We start from the raw sequence: 15880 nt of genomic DNA on the forward strand, positions 1-15880 counted from the left end.
ATCCCATGGAAAAATCCAACTCTATTTTAGGAACCAAAGGCCAGGATGTTCTAGCTAATTTATCTTAGCTTTTGTTAAAACTGAATGCTTGTGCAGAACCCACTCTCCAGCTGACCGCTTATTTTAACTTCTGTTAAAACTGCTTGCTTCAAACTACTTACTCTGTGAAGCCCCCTATGGCTGAGATGCCAGGATGTGGTTTCTGCCTTTAAAAAACCTCTATGTGGGCTGGAGAGATGGCTCAGAGGTTAAGAGCACCGACTGCGCTTCCAGAGGTCCTGAGTTCAATTCCCAGCAACCACATGGTGGCTCACAACCATCTGTAATCAGATCTGGCGCCCTCTTCTGTATACATGATAAATAAATAAATCTTTAAAAAAAAAAAAAAAACCTCTATGTTCTAGACACTTGGGGCCACATCTAGGTCCCCCAAACACTTGGGTGTGGTCCAGACATATGGAATCAAGATTTTGAATTAACTATACATTGTGTCTGCATGGTCATCTCTTGTCCTTCCCCTCACTCCCACCCCGGGAACATCTGTTACAGTGACCTTAGAGACTATGCAAGGTTTGGACCCTTTGACCTAAAAATTCAGCTCTCACCTGAAAGAAGGTAAAAGATAGTTTATTCTAAAGCCAAATATGAATGATGAAGACCTGGGAATAATGCTTTGGATTACCCCAAGTCCCATGTGCCAATATTCCATGTAGTTTTTACAGTAATATGCTGCAAGCCACAGGAAAACTTAATGGAATTTGGCTACTATCACAAAAGCTATGACTTGGAAAAGTCAAGGACTTCTCCAAAGGTCAAGCCATGGCTTAAGGAGTGTTGGTGATATTTTAGCTTATATATATATATATATATATATATATATATATATATATATATATATACTGGTTCCTACAATGATTTTCTTGTGTGCTTCCAAGAACTCCTAACAGTGTCTTTATCTAAAATGCCTATCAAGCATCCAAGGCCATAGGAAACAACACCTGTCTCCTAGGTCAGACGGATAGCTTTATTTCTTTTGCCACTTAGGGTGAGACCCTCCTTTCTTACACAACCTTACTAATAGACCCCCTAACTTCTAGGAATGTAGACTGAGCACATAGATTCACTTTTTAATATGCAAACGGGTCATTAGCACTCAGGTGACCTCCTCTTTTACCACTCCCATTTTGGATTGTAAAAGAAAGCCTGGCCAGGCGGTGGTGGCACACACTTTTAATCCCAGCACTTGGGAGGCAGAGCCAGGTGGATCTCTGTGAGTTCGATGACAGCCTGGGCTACCAAGTGAGTTCCAGGAAAGGCGCAAAGCTATACAGAGAAACCCTGTCTCAAAAAACAAACAAAAAAAAAAAAGAAAGAAAGAAAGAAAGAAAGAAAGAAAGAAAGAAAGAAAGAAAGAAAGAAAGAAAGGAAAAATAAAAGAAAGAAAGTCTGATGGTCACTGCCTAAGGAAAATTCTTACCTGCCTTTATGACCCTGTAGAATTCAAGCCTGGTGACCTTGCTCGACCAGGGGCTTGCTATTGCTTGGATTTATAACTGGATTCCTGGGAGACTTAGGAGGAATGTGGAGAATGGAGACACAGAGAACGGAGAGGGATAAGGAGGATTTTGACCAGAGAGTACGTGTGGACGAGATGGGTGATGAAGAAGAGTCAGATGGGGAAGTGCTAGCTGGGTAAGAACAAGATGAAAAGGACCTAGATGAGGCAGAATTAAGACAAGAAAATTAAGATAGAACTGAGAGGGAGCAGTAGATGAATATAGAGAGAAATCAGGCAAGAAAGGAGCTAGGCACCAGAACAGAACTGAAGCTGTGTAGATAGGATGTTATGCCAGAGGAATTAAAGCAAGTGGACTATAGAGCTCGGTGTGCTGAGATTCTATTTCCCAAAAGTAGTCCTCACCATTAGTAGTTACTCTCCTGAGCCCCTGTTAAAGCTGGTCCCTCTAATATTATACAAGAGTAACAGAACCAAGAATATCCCAAATCAAGGCACCTTTCAAACACACTAGAGATAATACCAGCTTATAGTAAATTCAGGAAATTCCAGCTATAGGCTTCAAGTACTATTTGATGGTTCATAGCCTTCTGGTTGGAGGAAGGTAGGGTTTTGTTAATACATTCCAAAAAATTCTATCTGCTAGTCACAGCATATTAGATCAGACAGAGAAGTGGTCAAGGAATAGTTATTTGGGGTGATAAAGATATCCTAAGTTTAATTATGATTGGGCGCTGAACATGCAACATATTCCAACCTCTGTCTAATTGAGGGAGTCCTGTTCAGGTACCAGCTTTGTAGATGGCCTGGTGCACAGGTGCAGCTACTTCCCTGGAACCTTCCTTCAGAGTCCCCATCTCTGTTTCCTGGTAGACATCCGGGATGCCACTCCTCAAGGCCTAGGAGAAAGACTTGAATACCCCTGGCCTTGGGGAGAGACAGGACATGCTGGGTTGCTCCGGAGACTAGAACAGTTTGTACTGTTGTGTCCTCCCTTCCTTCCTCGGGAGTTAGTCCAGCTAGGCTTGTCCACCGCCTGGCCAAGAGAACACTCTTCGGGAAGGCTAATTCACCTGAAGTCCCGCTGCAGTGCATTGTGGTGTTGTTATAAAGAGGAACAAAGCACTAACCGGAGGGAACTCTGGATGCACCCTAGAACAATTGAAAGAAGCCAGCCATGGAAGGTGTGCCCTGCTCCACTCTGTTTATGCAAAGTATCCAGAACAGACGAATCTGTGGAAATGGAGAGAAGATGGTCAGGGGTTGGTTGGGGGAGGAATGAGGACTGGCCGCATAACAGGCTTGACATTTCCTATAGAATGAGGGATAGAAAGGTGGGGTTACCGGAAACCCAGGCAGGCTGGGCTTTTTACGTGGGCACAGGGATTATGAATACGTGTACCCCTGTTTGTCCAAGTGCTCTTCCTCACTGAGCCCCTTCTCCATCCCAGGCTGGCCTCAAACTCATGTTCTTCCTGCCTCAGTGACCCCAGTGCTGAGACTGAAGGCCAGCACCCCCTCACCTGGTCTTAGGTCGGTTATGCTCTGGTGTAAGACACTGCCACCAAATCTAAGTCTACGGAGTTGTCCTGTTTTCCAACAACCGTAGTGTTGGAACTGAACCCAGTGGGTTTGCCCCGTGAGAACCATCTGCCTGTGAGACACAGGGGACTGAAGAAGGCTGGGGTATGCCAGGAAAAGGAAAACTTAGAGTCCCAAAGCTCGTCTCTTTGAATGAAGCAGGAGCCTATGGAGTCCAGGTCCAGGGGACTCACACTTTCAAAAGGTCATCTTCACGTGAGGCCTGAGTGCCTGTTCAGGGGTAGACTGGGCCCTGCTTCGATCTCAGATTCAGCTGTGGACAGGGGCATCCTCTGGAGGCATAAAGGAGCATGACAACCAGCAAAGCTTAGGTCGTAGTTGAGTGAGGACAGGTGCTTTGGGCTGGTTCTGTGTGGCTTTCTTTGAAGGGCTTTATCTGAAACAAGCAAATACAAAAGCTGAGGGAGAGGATCAGTTTCCCTACTTAAAAGCCGAAGAATGTGTCTGAAGTTGCTGTTTAGCTCCTGAGGTACCACCGAGGATCCGTTTGGGGTGATCACCGCTCAACCCACTCCCCGCCCCCCCCACCCCCCCCCCCCCCCCCCCCCCCCCCCCCCCACCCCCCGTGGTGGGCGAGGTAAGGGTCACCTGATCCAGTGTGATCCAGCTGTCCCAGCACCACCCGTGGACACCCTGGTCTTCCTCGCCACAGACAGACATGGCACTCGTATTAAAAATCACTAGAGTGTGAACACAAGCGTGTGCTTCTGGACTCTGCTCTCCCCTGTCCATCTGTTTGCCAGTGTTACACTAGTTTTTGTTTTCTCTTGTTTTGTTGAGACAGGATCTCATGTAGCCCAGGCTGGCCAGGGACTTGCTATGCATTTGAGGATGACCTTGAACTTCTGATCCTCCTGTCCCTGCCTTCTGAGTGCTGGGGATACAGGCTTGCACCACCAAATTTTGTGACTCTTCCAGTAATGTGTGAATTTCAGTAGGAGCCCTAGGCTTGCCTTTTCATCTGCTCCCTGTCCTCCCTCCCTCCCTCCCTGTCCTCCCTCCCTCCCTCCCTCCCTCCCTCCCTCCCTTCTCTCTTTCAGTCTCCCTGTCCCCCCCACCTGACAACCTGAGTTTGATTGATCCCTGGAATCCACACAGTAGAAGGAGAACTCCCATAAGTTGCCTTCTGACCTGCACACATGCACACCACGTCACACACACACACACACACACACACACACACACACACACACACGCGCGCGCGCGCGCACGCATATTACATAAGCGTATACAATTAACAAATAAACATCCATTCTCAAAAACTCTTCCTGTCGCTAAACTTAGGGTGTCCTTCCATCTCTTTAGGCCTGCCTTCATTTCTTTCACGGTTTATCATGTTCCAGGGTTGTACCACTTTGTTTAAACCTATTCCTAGGTGTCTGGTTTTCTTTTAGGTATTGTAAAAAGAACTATTCCCTTCACTTCATCTTGATTTTGATTGGTAGTCTATAAAAACACCCCTGGTTTTGTTCATTGACTTCTTATCCTGCATTGTGACTGATATTCCTCCTTAGCTCTTACTGCTTATTACCTGATGGCTCCGCATTTCCAGGTAAGTCCTTTCAGAGAGGGTACAGAGAGCAGGGCGTGGAGAACACACCTGTGATCCCAGCTTGGAAGGATCTCAAGTTCAAGGCCAGACTAGGTTACAGGGCAAGACTGCTTCAGGAGGCTCAAGGCAAGAGGCTGAGATCAGTGTGGACAGGGCTGGTTCCTCCCGAGGCCTCTCTCCTTGGCCAGCAGGTGGCATCTTCTCCCCCAGTCCTCAGGTGGTTATCCCTGCTGCACACCTGTTCCCTGATCTCCTCTTATTGGATGTCGTTCCAATTGGGTAAGAAGGCTTTAATGGCTTTGTTTTGTCTTAATTAAGCCTCATTAATAGTCCTGTTGAAACGCAGGTGGATTCTGAGACACTAGGGCTTCTAAATTTGACAGCCACAACAAGCTACTTTGAATTTTCTTCATGTGCTTGTTTTGTTGTAAGTAACCCTAACCCCTCTAGCTGTATTAGGGGTGAAACTTACACCCTTATGCATACCACCACTGAGCCACAGCTACAGACTTGTGTATGGTTTTTTTGAGGGGGAGGTTCCAAGACAGGGTTTCTCTATGTAGCTTTGGAGCCTGTCCTGGAACTTGCTCTGTAGACCAGGCTGGCCTCGAACTCAGAGATCCACCTACCTCTGCCTCCCAAATGATGGGATTAAAGACATGCACCACCACTGCCTGGCACCTTGTGTATGTTTTTTATATGTCTTCTTTTTTCTACTTTTTTTTCAAGACAAGATCTGATAATGTAGCCCAGGCTGACTCGAACTTGCTGTGTGGCCCACTTATGATCATCTTGCTCAGCCTCCTGAGTGCTGGGATCACAGGGATGCACCACCTTATGCTGGGGAATAATCCTTCTCTATGCTGTGAATATGTATTACTCTCATTGGTTAATAATAAAGCTGATTGGCCTATAGCAAGGCAGGATAGAGTTAGGTGGGACAATCAAACTGAGGACTCAGAAGAAGAATAGAGTCCAGAGAGACGCCAGCCATCCAGACTGCCGCCAAACAAATAGGACATGTAGAAAATGAGGTAACAAGCCATGAGCCACATGGCAAAGCATAAATAGAAATATGGGTTAAGTGTGAGAGTTAGCTAGTAACAAGCCTGAGCTATCAGCTGAACATAATATAATCATTTATATTTATAGGCACCCTCTGAGTTGGTTATTTGGAACCAGATGGTTGGGACAGGAAAAGTCTGTTTACAACCATACCCAGCTACCTCATCTGAAATAAGGATTCACGTTGGATAATAACATATTGATTTTCACTTTACAACATAAGTAAACAGGGCTGGCTGAATTCTGACAGTGTTTTCTTTCACCCAGAGACAGATCCTGTATTGATCCAATTTGGTGGGAAAAGGAAGAACACTTGTTTTCTTTGTGAGTAAAAAATCTGATAGAGACCAACAGGGAGTATGGATACTGGAAAATGGGAATCACAGATGCCAGGCAGACTACAGTGAGAAGACCTGGCTGAAGACTGGGGCACCAGAAGTAAGTTCCACATGCCACATGTAGTCCTGGAGGGAGTTGGGGCTGGAGGGATAGAAGAATGGATGGGAAACAATTCATAAAGCTGTAACATTGGGAATGGACGCGAAACAATTCTGGAACACTGGAACACTGGATTCCTGGTACTGCATTTGTAAGAACCACAGCTTATACTGCACAAAGCGGTCACCCTAAAAATGTGAGAACCAGACTCTCATAGGATCCCAGAAGGCCACAGAGGAAGAAGGCAAGTGAGGTGTAAAGAGGGCAGAGCTGAGCAGAGCAACCATGAAGCCACACATGCATCCCTCAAAGCACATGGTTCAGATCTGCGCTCCCTAGCAGCCAAGGTGGAAAGAATGCAGAGTTGCAAGTAGAAGCTCATCCTGGGAAGGCAGTGTTCACTGATGTTCCAAATTCCACTACGGTGATATTTTATTTGTGCTGAAATGTGATTTTATGTGTATGTTGATAAATAAAGTTGCCTGGGGGTCAGAGCTAATAGCAAGCCATAGCAGAAGACAGTGGTGGTGCCGCACGCCTTTAATCCTATTATATGGTAGGAGAGTCCTTGTGTTCAAGGACATAGCCAGCATGGAGACACATGCCTTTAATCTCAATACAAACCATAGAAGACCTAGAGGTCTGTATAGACAGGCAGTGACGAGGAGGTCATGTGGTTGGGTTTACAACCAATGAGAAGGCAGAACAGAAAGTCAATAAAAAGACAGACACACAGGAAGTAGGTCTCTTTCGGAGGGGAAGGACAGCAGCCGCAGCGGGTGGTAAGAAGGCTACTGCTCTGACCTCTTGGACTTTTCATTCTGCAGTTGGCTCTGTGTTTCTTATTTAATAAGACCATTACATCTACATTCCACCTAGGATCCCATAGCAAGAACACAGTTGCAGCACCATGGGCCACCTCAGGAAACACCCACCATGTGCCATCCCTGCTTCTACTGGGTACACACATAAGCGCACGCGCGCGCGCGCGCACACACACACACACACACACACACACACACACACCAGCTGGGCCTGCACAGCACCAGCTCAGTGAAATTTCTTTCCCTGTCCATTGTGGGTATAGACTGAGGCCTTATCCTTCTGAAATGTGTCAAATTTATTAAGAATGCCTATGTCCCCAGGAAGCCCTGGTTTTCCAGAAGAGTTGGGTAGGGATGCACTTGACGACCTTCATCATTTCTTCAATCAGGAATCCTGAGGCAAAAAGTAAAAGTTCAAGTTCCACACCTGCTCCTGGTCATCCCCTGAGTCCCTGAGTCCACTGCGGAGAAGATCTCAGCTGACCTGTAACCACGAGGGAGCTGGGTTAGATGGGAATATGGAATGTTGTTCACTCAACTAAGTACCTCTCAGTATGTGGCATGAATGTGTGTTTGTGAGATAGCAGCACTACCCACAGGTACCTCTCCCTGTATGTCCCCTAGATGAGTCCTTTGTGTTGTTGTGGGCACCCATGAGAACCACAACTGAAGAATGAGGAGCCAAGTCTTCCTTGCTATTGGTCATCACCATCTAGGGACTCACATGGATTCCAAGATTTAATAAACTCGTTACAAGAATTTACTTTAAAGACTTGTTGTGTGTGTATTCACGCAAGTGCAGCTGTGTGTGAAGAAGCCGGCAGAGGGTGTTGAATCCTTCAGAGTTGAAGTTACAGGTATCTGTGAGATGTCCAGCTTACATTGTGATGGAATCCCAGCTCTGTCCCTCAGAATTAACAGCTGAGCCATCTTGCCAGTCTCATAAATATCTTTTGTCTTCGTGATTTTTCTATTGCTGTGGTAAGACCTTGACCAAGGCAATGTATAGAAGAGTTTATTTCGGGATTACAGATTCAGAGGGTTAGAGGCCATGACCGGCATGGCAGGGAGCATGGTGACAGGTGTGGAGCTGGAGCAATCACTGAGAGCTTGTACTTGATCCACCAGCATGAGGCAGAGAGAGTTAAAACTGGGAATGATGGGGATTTTTGAAGCCTCAAAGCCCACACTCAGTGACACACCTCCCCCAACAAAAACCACATTTCACAATCCTTCCCAAACAGTTCCACCAACTGGGGACCAAGCATCCAAACACATCATCTTATGGGGCCATTCTCGGTCAAAGCACTACATTTGTTAAATGGGGAAAAGAAAGAGAGAAGAAGAGAGGAAAGAGTGAGGGAAGGAAGAGACAGGGAGCAAAGAATGAACTGACAGGAAAGATCATGGCCCCTGGTCCCAGTAGGCCTTTAAGGGGACAGTCTTGAGAGACAGGCCTGGGGAAAAGGCATAGGGAGAACTGGGTTGGATCTCCAGACTAAGGCAGCATTTCCTGATGGCAAAGGAATCTAATAGGGTCCACATGGACTGCAAATGTGGCTGGTCCCAAGGCAAGGACCCAGAAGGTGTCCTGGTGTCTCCAGAGGTGAAACTAAACCCCCACCACACACACACACACACACACACACACACACACCCATCGACTGACTTGGAGGCTCCAGATTGCTTCCTCAGCTAGCAGTCCTGTGATATCCCATCTGGCTTCAATAACTCAGAGGACACAGTTCGCTTAGTTTTACTCTGAGAAGAAAAAAAAGATTATGACAATGGGGGAGATAAGCCCACTGGATTTAGGCTGGAGGTAGCGGGATTCCCCAGTTCCTGAACTGATAGGAAAGGCTGCTTGATATCCTCTATCTACGGCAGGAGTGGGGAATGTCTTGAATGGCACACCCCTCGTGAATACACAGGACATTTGCAAACCCCGCAGACAGGACTGGGTCACATCACAGACTTAACTACTGGCAGGAGAGTCTAGGAAGCAGCAGAGCAGGTGCTGTGCTCCGAGGAACCCCAAAGGCAGGCGATGTTCAGGGACCTAGGCTCTCCTGCTCAAAGCGGTGCCTGCCCCAGGACCCTTGGAGCCAGCCAGTCACCAGGCTGGGAGATGGCCCTGCTGCCCTTCAGCTTCAGAAGTCTTTGGAAGCTGGTTTTCCCGGGTGACCAGGCTTCCTCCCAGTTTCCTCCCATCCTCTCCCACCTCTGGCCTCCTAGACCAGCCTCACTCAGGAGAAAACCATTTGGAATGCAAAAGAACAAAAGACTGTGCCCCTGGGGTCTGTTTACCAGGCTCCTCCCCACGGCCCCACCCCCATCCCCCATAAGGGCCCCAGCTCTGTTTCTTCACCATTGCCGCTTCAGGGTTCTGATGTCACTTCTCTGCCCTGCCCACCATTTCAGATTATCCCGATCACCTGCATCCCCAAACGTGATTGGGGATGCAGGTGATTGGGATAATCCTATCAGTTCAGTCCCACCCACCCCCTCCCCCGACTTGAAGACTCTAATCTCCCCTCTGCCTCCACCTTCCCAGACCAGTCCAGATCTGTCTATGTCCTACTGGGGCTCAGGAACTGGGGGCTTTCCTCCTGGGCCCTGATTCTGGGATCAGACCTGTCGCTCACAGTGATGGAGGGGATTCTGCTCTGCCTGGTGTGTTCAGGAAAGAAAAAGGAAGCACCAGGACCAGGGTGACGACTCCAGGAGGGTCACAGGGGAACTCTCCCTGCTTGCAAGGCTGGCTGTCCCCCACCTCCCAACCCCCCAACCCCCAACCTCCCCACTCCCACCCCCACCCCCACCCCGTGCCTCCCGCGCAAAGAGCAGCCACCCCCCTGGGAGCCACGGTGGAGGGAAAGTAGACTCCAGCTCCTCCCTAGGTGCCTCAGTCAAGGGCAGGGTACCGAAGGTGTTGCAAGGGATCCCAGCAGGACTGAGCCGGCCAGTGGTGGTGCCAGGAAGCACAGAGTCATGACCAGGCTGCTCCTGGCGCTCTGGGCGTCCCTGGTGTCTGTGGAGCTCGCCCGAGGCTTGGCGAATAGGGCGCCAGGTAAGGGATGGACAGGGCTGGAGGGGCATGGGATGGGATGGGGTGGGATCCGGCCTGTGCTGCCCACCCACTGCCGCACATTTTCACCACAGCCGGAAACCTGAGCTGCTTCCAATGTTTCAAGGTCCACCGACTCAACCGGTGCCAGCCCAAGGTGTGCCGGCCGGAGGAAAAAGTCTGCCACAGCAACGAGGTGCTCCTTTACACGAGTGAGTCCTTCCTCCGGCCTGGAAGGCTCCCGGGCCAGAGGCAACACTGCGCCCCAGCCCTACACCCTCAGGCCCAATGAGTCCTCTAAGTACTGGACTACAGGGGAAGGTGTGATCTAAATCTTGGCTGTTCCTTTTGCTCTCCCAATTGCCATATCTGTCACTCCTGGAACTCACCCCGGGGAAAAAGGCTCTCCTGTGACATTGAATTCCCAAATGAACAAGTGTGGCATGGCCAGTCAGCTACGACAGGTTTGGGAGGGCCACGCACTGTCCTTGGGATATCATGGGGTTGTGAAAGCAGTGGAACCTTAGTTAAGATCAGCCTTAGAGAGGATGATGGGACAAAAGCCAACAAGTTACTTTTCCCATCTCCGTGGAAAGGTGAAAATAGGAAAATGTCCAGAAACCAGGAGTGGTCAGACAGCTCTCTTTGGAGCACATCCATGGTGGTAGTAGTCGCTTCAGCCTGGCTTAGCTCCCCAAGACCCTGCAGATGCCTCAGAGCTGCCTTCTCTCTTGAGGGAAAAATCCTGAGCCTGGCTGCAGAGTAATTCATAAAGTGTAGGCATCTCCTGTTTCCTAGCTTCCTGAGAACAACAGCTTGAGCAGACCTAGGACAAGCCCTGAAGGAGTGGTACAGTGTGAACCTCAGGCAGAAACAGCCTGATAAGCTGTCCTTTGTAGTAGTATCCTCGGGCACTGCAAGCTGCCTCGGGCCGCTCTTACTAATGTGTTCCCTCCTTCACAGTTAAGTCAGGTTAAAGCCACCTTTTCCCAAGTGGGATTTTCCCCCAAGGAGGTCAGCAGGTTCCCCAGGGCCAGGCCCCTCTTCTCTTCAGTGGCAACCCTGCCCCGACAGTCTTTTTCAAACTACAGTGAAGGGATTTGTGTAGTGAAGATTTGGAAGCTGATGAACTACTTTACGCCTTTCTCCAGCTTTTTCTTTCAGTCTTGAATCCTTCACCCTGGGGCCTCACCCCCAGATTTTGTTCAGTGGCTTTTGAGTCTAAAGGTAACAACTGGGCCTCTTGTGCTGGGACTGGGCTCTGAGGACTCCCTTTTGGGTGCTACCTGTTCTCAGAAGATCTGATGTACTCACTGGGGAAGACTGTAAGGGCCATCTGCTAGGGCGTCCTTGGTCATCCCAAGTTCTGTGCCACCAAGCAACCGACTCTCTGGTGACCAGTTCTTTTCCACTTTGCACCCTTTGCTCCACCTCCTGGTCTAGCTGGGACTGCTGCAGAGAAGCCCCAGCTCTTTGCTACATCCCAGGTTGGGGTGACTCTGGGTAGCAGACCTCCCATCACTCTGTGGACAGTGCCTGAGAAAGGGACAACAGAAGGTGGCCCCACGGGGCCATTTCCAGCCATCCACACGGGAAGCTGCTCCCCCACCTCTCCCGCCTAGCCTCAGGGTTCTAGGACCACATGCCATCTCTTTTCTTCTGCAGAGTCAAGGAGAAGAATCCAGATCAGCAAGCGATGTGCTGTCCAGTGTCCCAGCTCCAACAGCCAGTTTGAGTGGACACTTACCGAAGGAATCCAGGCCAAAATCATCAGACGATGCTGTTCAGAGCATCTCTGCAACAGAGCACCCGACACCCAGGAGAGGTTCAGGGCCCTGCCAGGGAGGATCCTGCTGCCAATGGGTCTGGGCCTCTTCGGCACCCTATTGTGAGGACCATTGCCCTGTGACACCCCCTCCACCCGTGTAGCACCTCTTGTCTCCCCCCTCGAGTGGCTATCCCACCTCCATCCATTCCAGGACTTGCACGGTGGAAGGGACACCATGCCCTTTGCTCAGGACCCAGCAGTCTGCTCCTACCCGACATCTTGACCCTGGCCATGGAAATAAAGTCCTGATGTTCCTCATGGAGACAGAAAAGGGAGGATTTCTAATGCAGGCCATGGGCTTCTTTGAGAAAGAAAAGGAAAGGAAAAGAAGTATTATCACTCACACACACACACACACACACACACCTCTTAAAAAAAAAAGTTTCCTTTTGCAATGTATGGAGACTGCCACCAAGATTCAAAATTGATCAAGAGGCAGAGAATAAGCGACCATGAGGTGTCTAACCCCAGCTGATACATCTGGAACACAATCCCTACACCTAAGGCTCAGGAAACATCACAGAAGACATGGGAAAAGATTCTAAGAGCTGGAGGACTAGGATGCATGCCTGATGCAAAAAAGTGTCCTCTAGTCAGGGGAACCACAACCATGAACCCTCAACTATTGGGTTGCCCGAACAATACCAACATCATGACACCAGTTGTCACACTAATGTAGACAAGGGAAATTTCTCCAGGCCCTATCTCTTGATAAACAGCTGTAGGTGATCAATGGCTGCTGAGAGAAGGAGAATCAGTCTTCCCTAGGCATAATCTCCCACATAGGTTGTCCCTGAGGTCAGTCCTGGACACAAGAACATATAAGTAAAGCTAAGTGGACTCAGTATGTTTGTATATGTGGTGCAAATTGGAACAGCATGCGGGAGATGGCAGTCCTACCTGGCATTGGTGCCAGAGATCCCCAACCAGACATAAACTCTGAGCATAGGCAGAGAGGGTACCAGAAAATTCTCAGCAGCTCCAGGTAGCAGTGGCCACAAAACCGAACAGCAAATGCCTGAGCTCTGAGAGAAGGGAGCCCACTCCTCCAAGTGGATGGGCTGAGGTCCACCCACCCAGGCTGCCATCAACCTTGTGACCTTGATGTGAGTGCATGGGGGTGGGGAGTGTCCTCTGTGGAATCTGGAGCTCCAGGTCTCCAGCCAAAAGGAGAGATTTCAGATAATAGTAAAATGCCCAAAGCACTCAGGGGTAGGTTTCTGGGAAGCAATCCCATCCCTGGCCTCAGGGTAGCAGTGAATCCAAACACTTGGAAAATGGAGCTGCCCAGAGCCATTCTCCATCCATAGCACATGGATCTGCATCTGCAGCAACTGCTGAGGCAAAGGGGCTGGTCAACCTGCTCCATCAGAGTCAAAGAGGGTGCAGCTTCACACCAGAGCACCGCCATCACTTCTTATACTGAAGATCATGGAAACCTCAGTGTCAAGGATGAGGATGCTCAACAGAGGTTGAGGTGGTGTGAGTGAGCAATGTCCCCCATAAGCCCAGGTATTGAACACTTAGTGTTCCCAGCTGAGTGGTGATGTTTGAGATGGAGCATTTAAGGGGTGTAACCTTGGGGGAGTCAGTACGTCACTGGGGGTGGGCTTTTACAGTTCATAGCCTACTCCACTTCCAATTCTCTCCCTCCTTCCTCCCTCCCCGTCCCCTTTCTCTCTGCTCTGTGTTTACTGTTGAATATGTGACCACTCAGCTTCCTGCTCCCGCTGCCTGCTGCCATGCCTCCGCTGCCATTCTAGACTCCCCCTCTGGAATCGTCAGCTCAAATAAACCCGTCAGTTGCTTTTGCTCACGGTGTTTTTTCACAGCAACAAAAAAGTATCTCATACAGATGCCAGTGCTGAGATGACATGGAAAACGGGGTACTGGGACAGTACAGCAGCTCTGATGTAAATGTGCATGGTAAGGGCAAGCAGTTTGGGTGTCAGCGGGAAAGGACGAGATCTGCTCAGCAAGAAAGGAGGACCTCGCAGAGCAGCTGATGGAGGCGTGCAATAGAAAGACATCATTGCCAAAGTAAAGAGAAAGGGGACCCAAGATGACGTCGAAGGTGACAGCCGAACTCAGGCAGGAGAGACAGGGAAGACATGAGCAGGCCAGCACCAGAAAGTCTGTGTGTGTGTGTGTGTGTGTGTGTGTGTGTGTGTGTGTGTGTGTGGCAGGTATCCCAGAGGCAGTAGAGACGTAATGCAGTGAGGAGAAACATGGGAAGAAAAGACACGGGTCGGGGGGTTACCTCGGTGGTGAAGGGGCTTGTCCAGCCTGTGAGATTCTGAGAAAGATCCCCAAACCGGAAAGAAAGGCAGGCAGGCGAGAAGGAAATTTCTCATCTCAGAGAAAGGCGTCAAGTGTGCTCCAGAATCAATAAACCCCAAACAGATTAAATCTAAAGAAGCTCATATATTATATTGCACATATCATAATCACGAGCTACGGTTCTTTTGGAGAGACGAGAAGGTGTGATATGGGGACGTGGTCGTGGCCATGGTGGCCCTGGACAGAGCAGTGGTAGGAATATGGAATGGCATTCAGAGAGCAGACCCAGAGAGGAGAATTTGTGTGAGGTTCTGCTCTGGACTCAAGAGACATGGGCTGGACAAGCTAGTGAGGTGAGACCTAGGGCAGGAGGAGGGAGGGAATGTCAGGGAATGTGGGAGAAGCCAAGTAAGAACTAGGTTGGTGCCAAATGTGTGATTTTGATCATTACACCATAGTTATGTGAAAAATTAGTGTTTGAGCATAAAGAGTACAGAATAATTCTTTTTTTTGTTTTGTTTTGTTTTTTCAAGACAGGGTTTCTCTGTGTAGCCTTGCACCTTTCCTGGAACTCACTTTGGAGACCAGGCTGGCCTCAAACTCACAGAGATCCGCCTGCCTCTGCCTCCCAAGTGCTGGGATTAAAGGCGTGCGCCACCATGGCCCGGCCCCAGAATAATTCTTATACTGATTTTTTTTTCAACTTCTGTTTGTTTTGTTTTTAGAGATAGGGTCTCATGTAACCAAGGCTGGTCTTGAATTTCTGATCCTCCTGCCTCCACCCACATGCTGGAGTTATGGGTGTGGGACTCGACACCCAGCTTTCTTTCTTTGCAACTTTTTTTGGGGGCAGGGGAGGCTAGTTTTTAAGACAGGGTTTCTCTGTGTAGTTCTGGCTGTCCTGGAACTCTCTCTGTAGACCAGGCTGGCCTGGAACTCACAGAGATCTACCTGCCTCTGTCTCCCAAGTGCCAGGATTAAACGTGTGTCACCATGCCCAGCTTTTTTTTTTTTTCCTTGCAACTTAAAAAAAAATAAATAAATCTAAAATTATTTCAAAATGGAAAGTGAACCCCTCAACTGAATATTAACTTATATTCTTCCCAATAAGCATTGCTCCCAACCCCTAGCCTTCCAGAAAGAAGCCGGTTTTTTCTCACTCATCCCTTCAAACTACTTTACGGTTCTCATGGAAAATGTTGTATGGCTTGAATCTGTGTGCGAGACTGTAGCTGCCTTTTTCATTATTAATTTCCAGCTTAAAGCTGGGAGGTGGTAAAAGGGTCATAGAGGAGGAGATCAGGACACTGGTGAAGGGAGATAAGATCTGAACACTTTGAACGAAAGCAATGAACTGAGAGGCACAGCCGAACTTGCTTCTCACACACCTGAGTGCCAGGGGCATTCAGTTACCTGCACAGTGAGGGCCTGAGGGGCCCACCTGACCAGTTTGTTCTGCTAAACATGAACTTGATAAGATAAACTGTCCTCAAGGTCCTCAATACTCGGCCCCACCCCTTCAGGGCGGGTGGGGTACACTGCTGACCTCAGCCACTCACATCCCAGGTAGAATTAGGAACCACCGCTCAGGATGGAGCCACGATGGGGTGTGTTATGGGAAGGAGGACCCAGCGCTGTTTCCAGGTACTGTGTGACTCAGCTGTTCCTCCTGCCAGGCCCCACGGGGTGCAGTTTAAGGAAGCCTCCT

At 49.0% G+C, this 15880-nt stretch overlaps 1 protein-coding gene across 1 annotated transcript; it reads left to right on the forward strand.

The window, feature by feature from the left end:
• The first annotated feature begins 9988 nt into the window (after nt 1-9988).
• On the forward strand, nt 9989-12135 carry Ly6l (lymphocyte antigen 6 family member L). Its single transcript, XM_028859321.2, has 3 exons — nt 9989-10067; nt 10160-10276; nt 11730-12135. The coding sequence occupies exons 1-3, from the start codon at nt 9989-9991 to the stop codon at nt 11954-11956; spliced, it is 423 nt and encodes a 140-aa protein (XP_028715154.1). The 3' UTR covers nt 11957-12135.
• The last annotated feature ends 3745 nt before the right edge of the window (nt 12136-15880 follow it).

Source organism: Peromyscus leucopus, chromosome 20 (assembly GCF_004664715.2).
Source record: "Peromyscus leucopus breed LL Stock chromosome 20, UCI_PerLeu_2.1, whole genome shotgun sequence".
In the NCBI taxonomy this organism is placed as follows: Eukaryota; Metazoa; Chordata; class Mammalia; order Rodentia; family Cricetidae; genus Peromyscus; species Peromyscus leucopus.

Coding starts and splice junctions, on each gene's coding strand:
- Ly6l (XM_028859321.2), top strand. CDS start 9,989: ATGACCAGGCTGCTCCTGGCGCTCTGGGCGTCCCTGGTGTCTGTGGAG. Junction 10,068..10,159: donor CTTGGCGAATAGGGCGCCAG/GTAAGGGATGGA, acceptor TTTTCACCACAG/CCGGAAACCTGAGCTGCTTC. Junction 10,277..11,729: donor CGAGGTGCTCCTTTACACGA/GTGAGTCCTTCC, acceptor TTTCTTCTGCAG/AGTCAAGGAGAAGAATCCAG.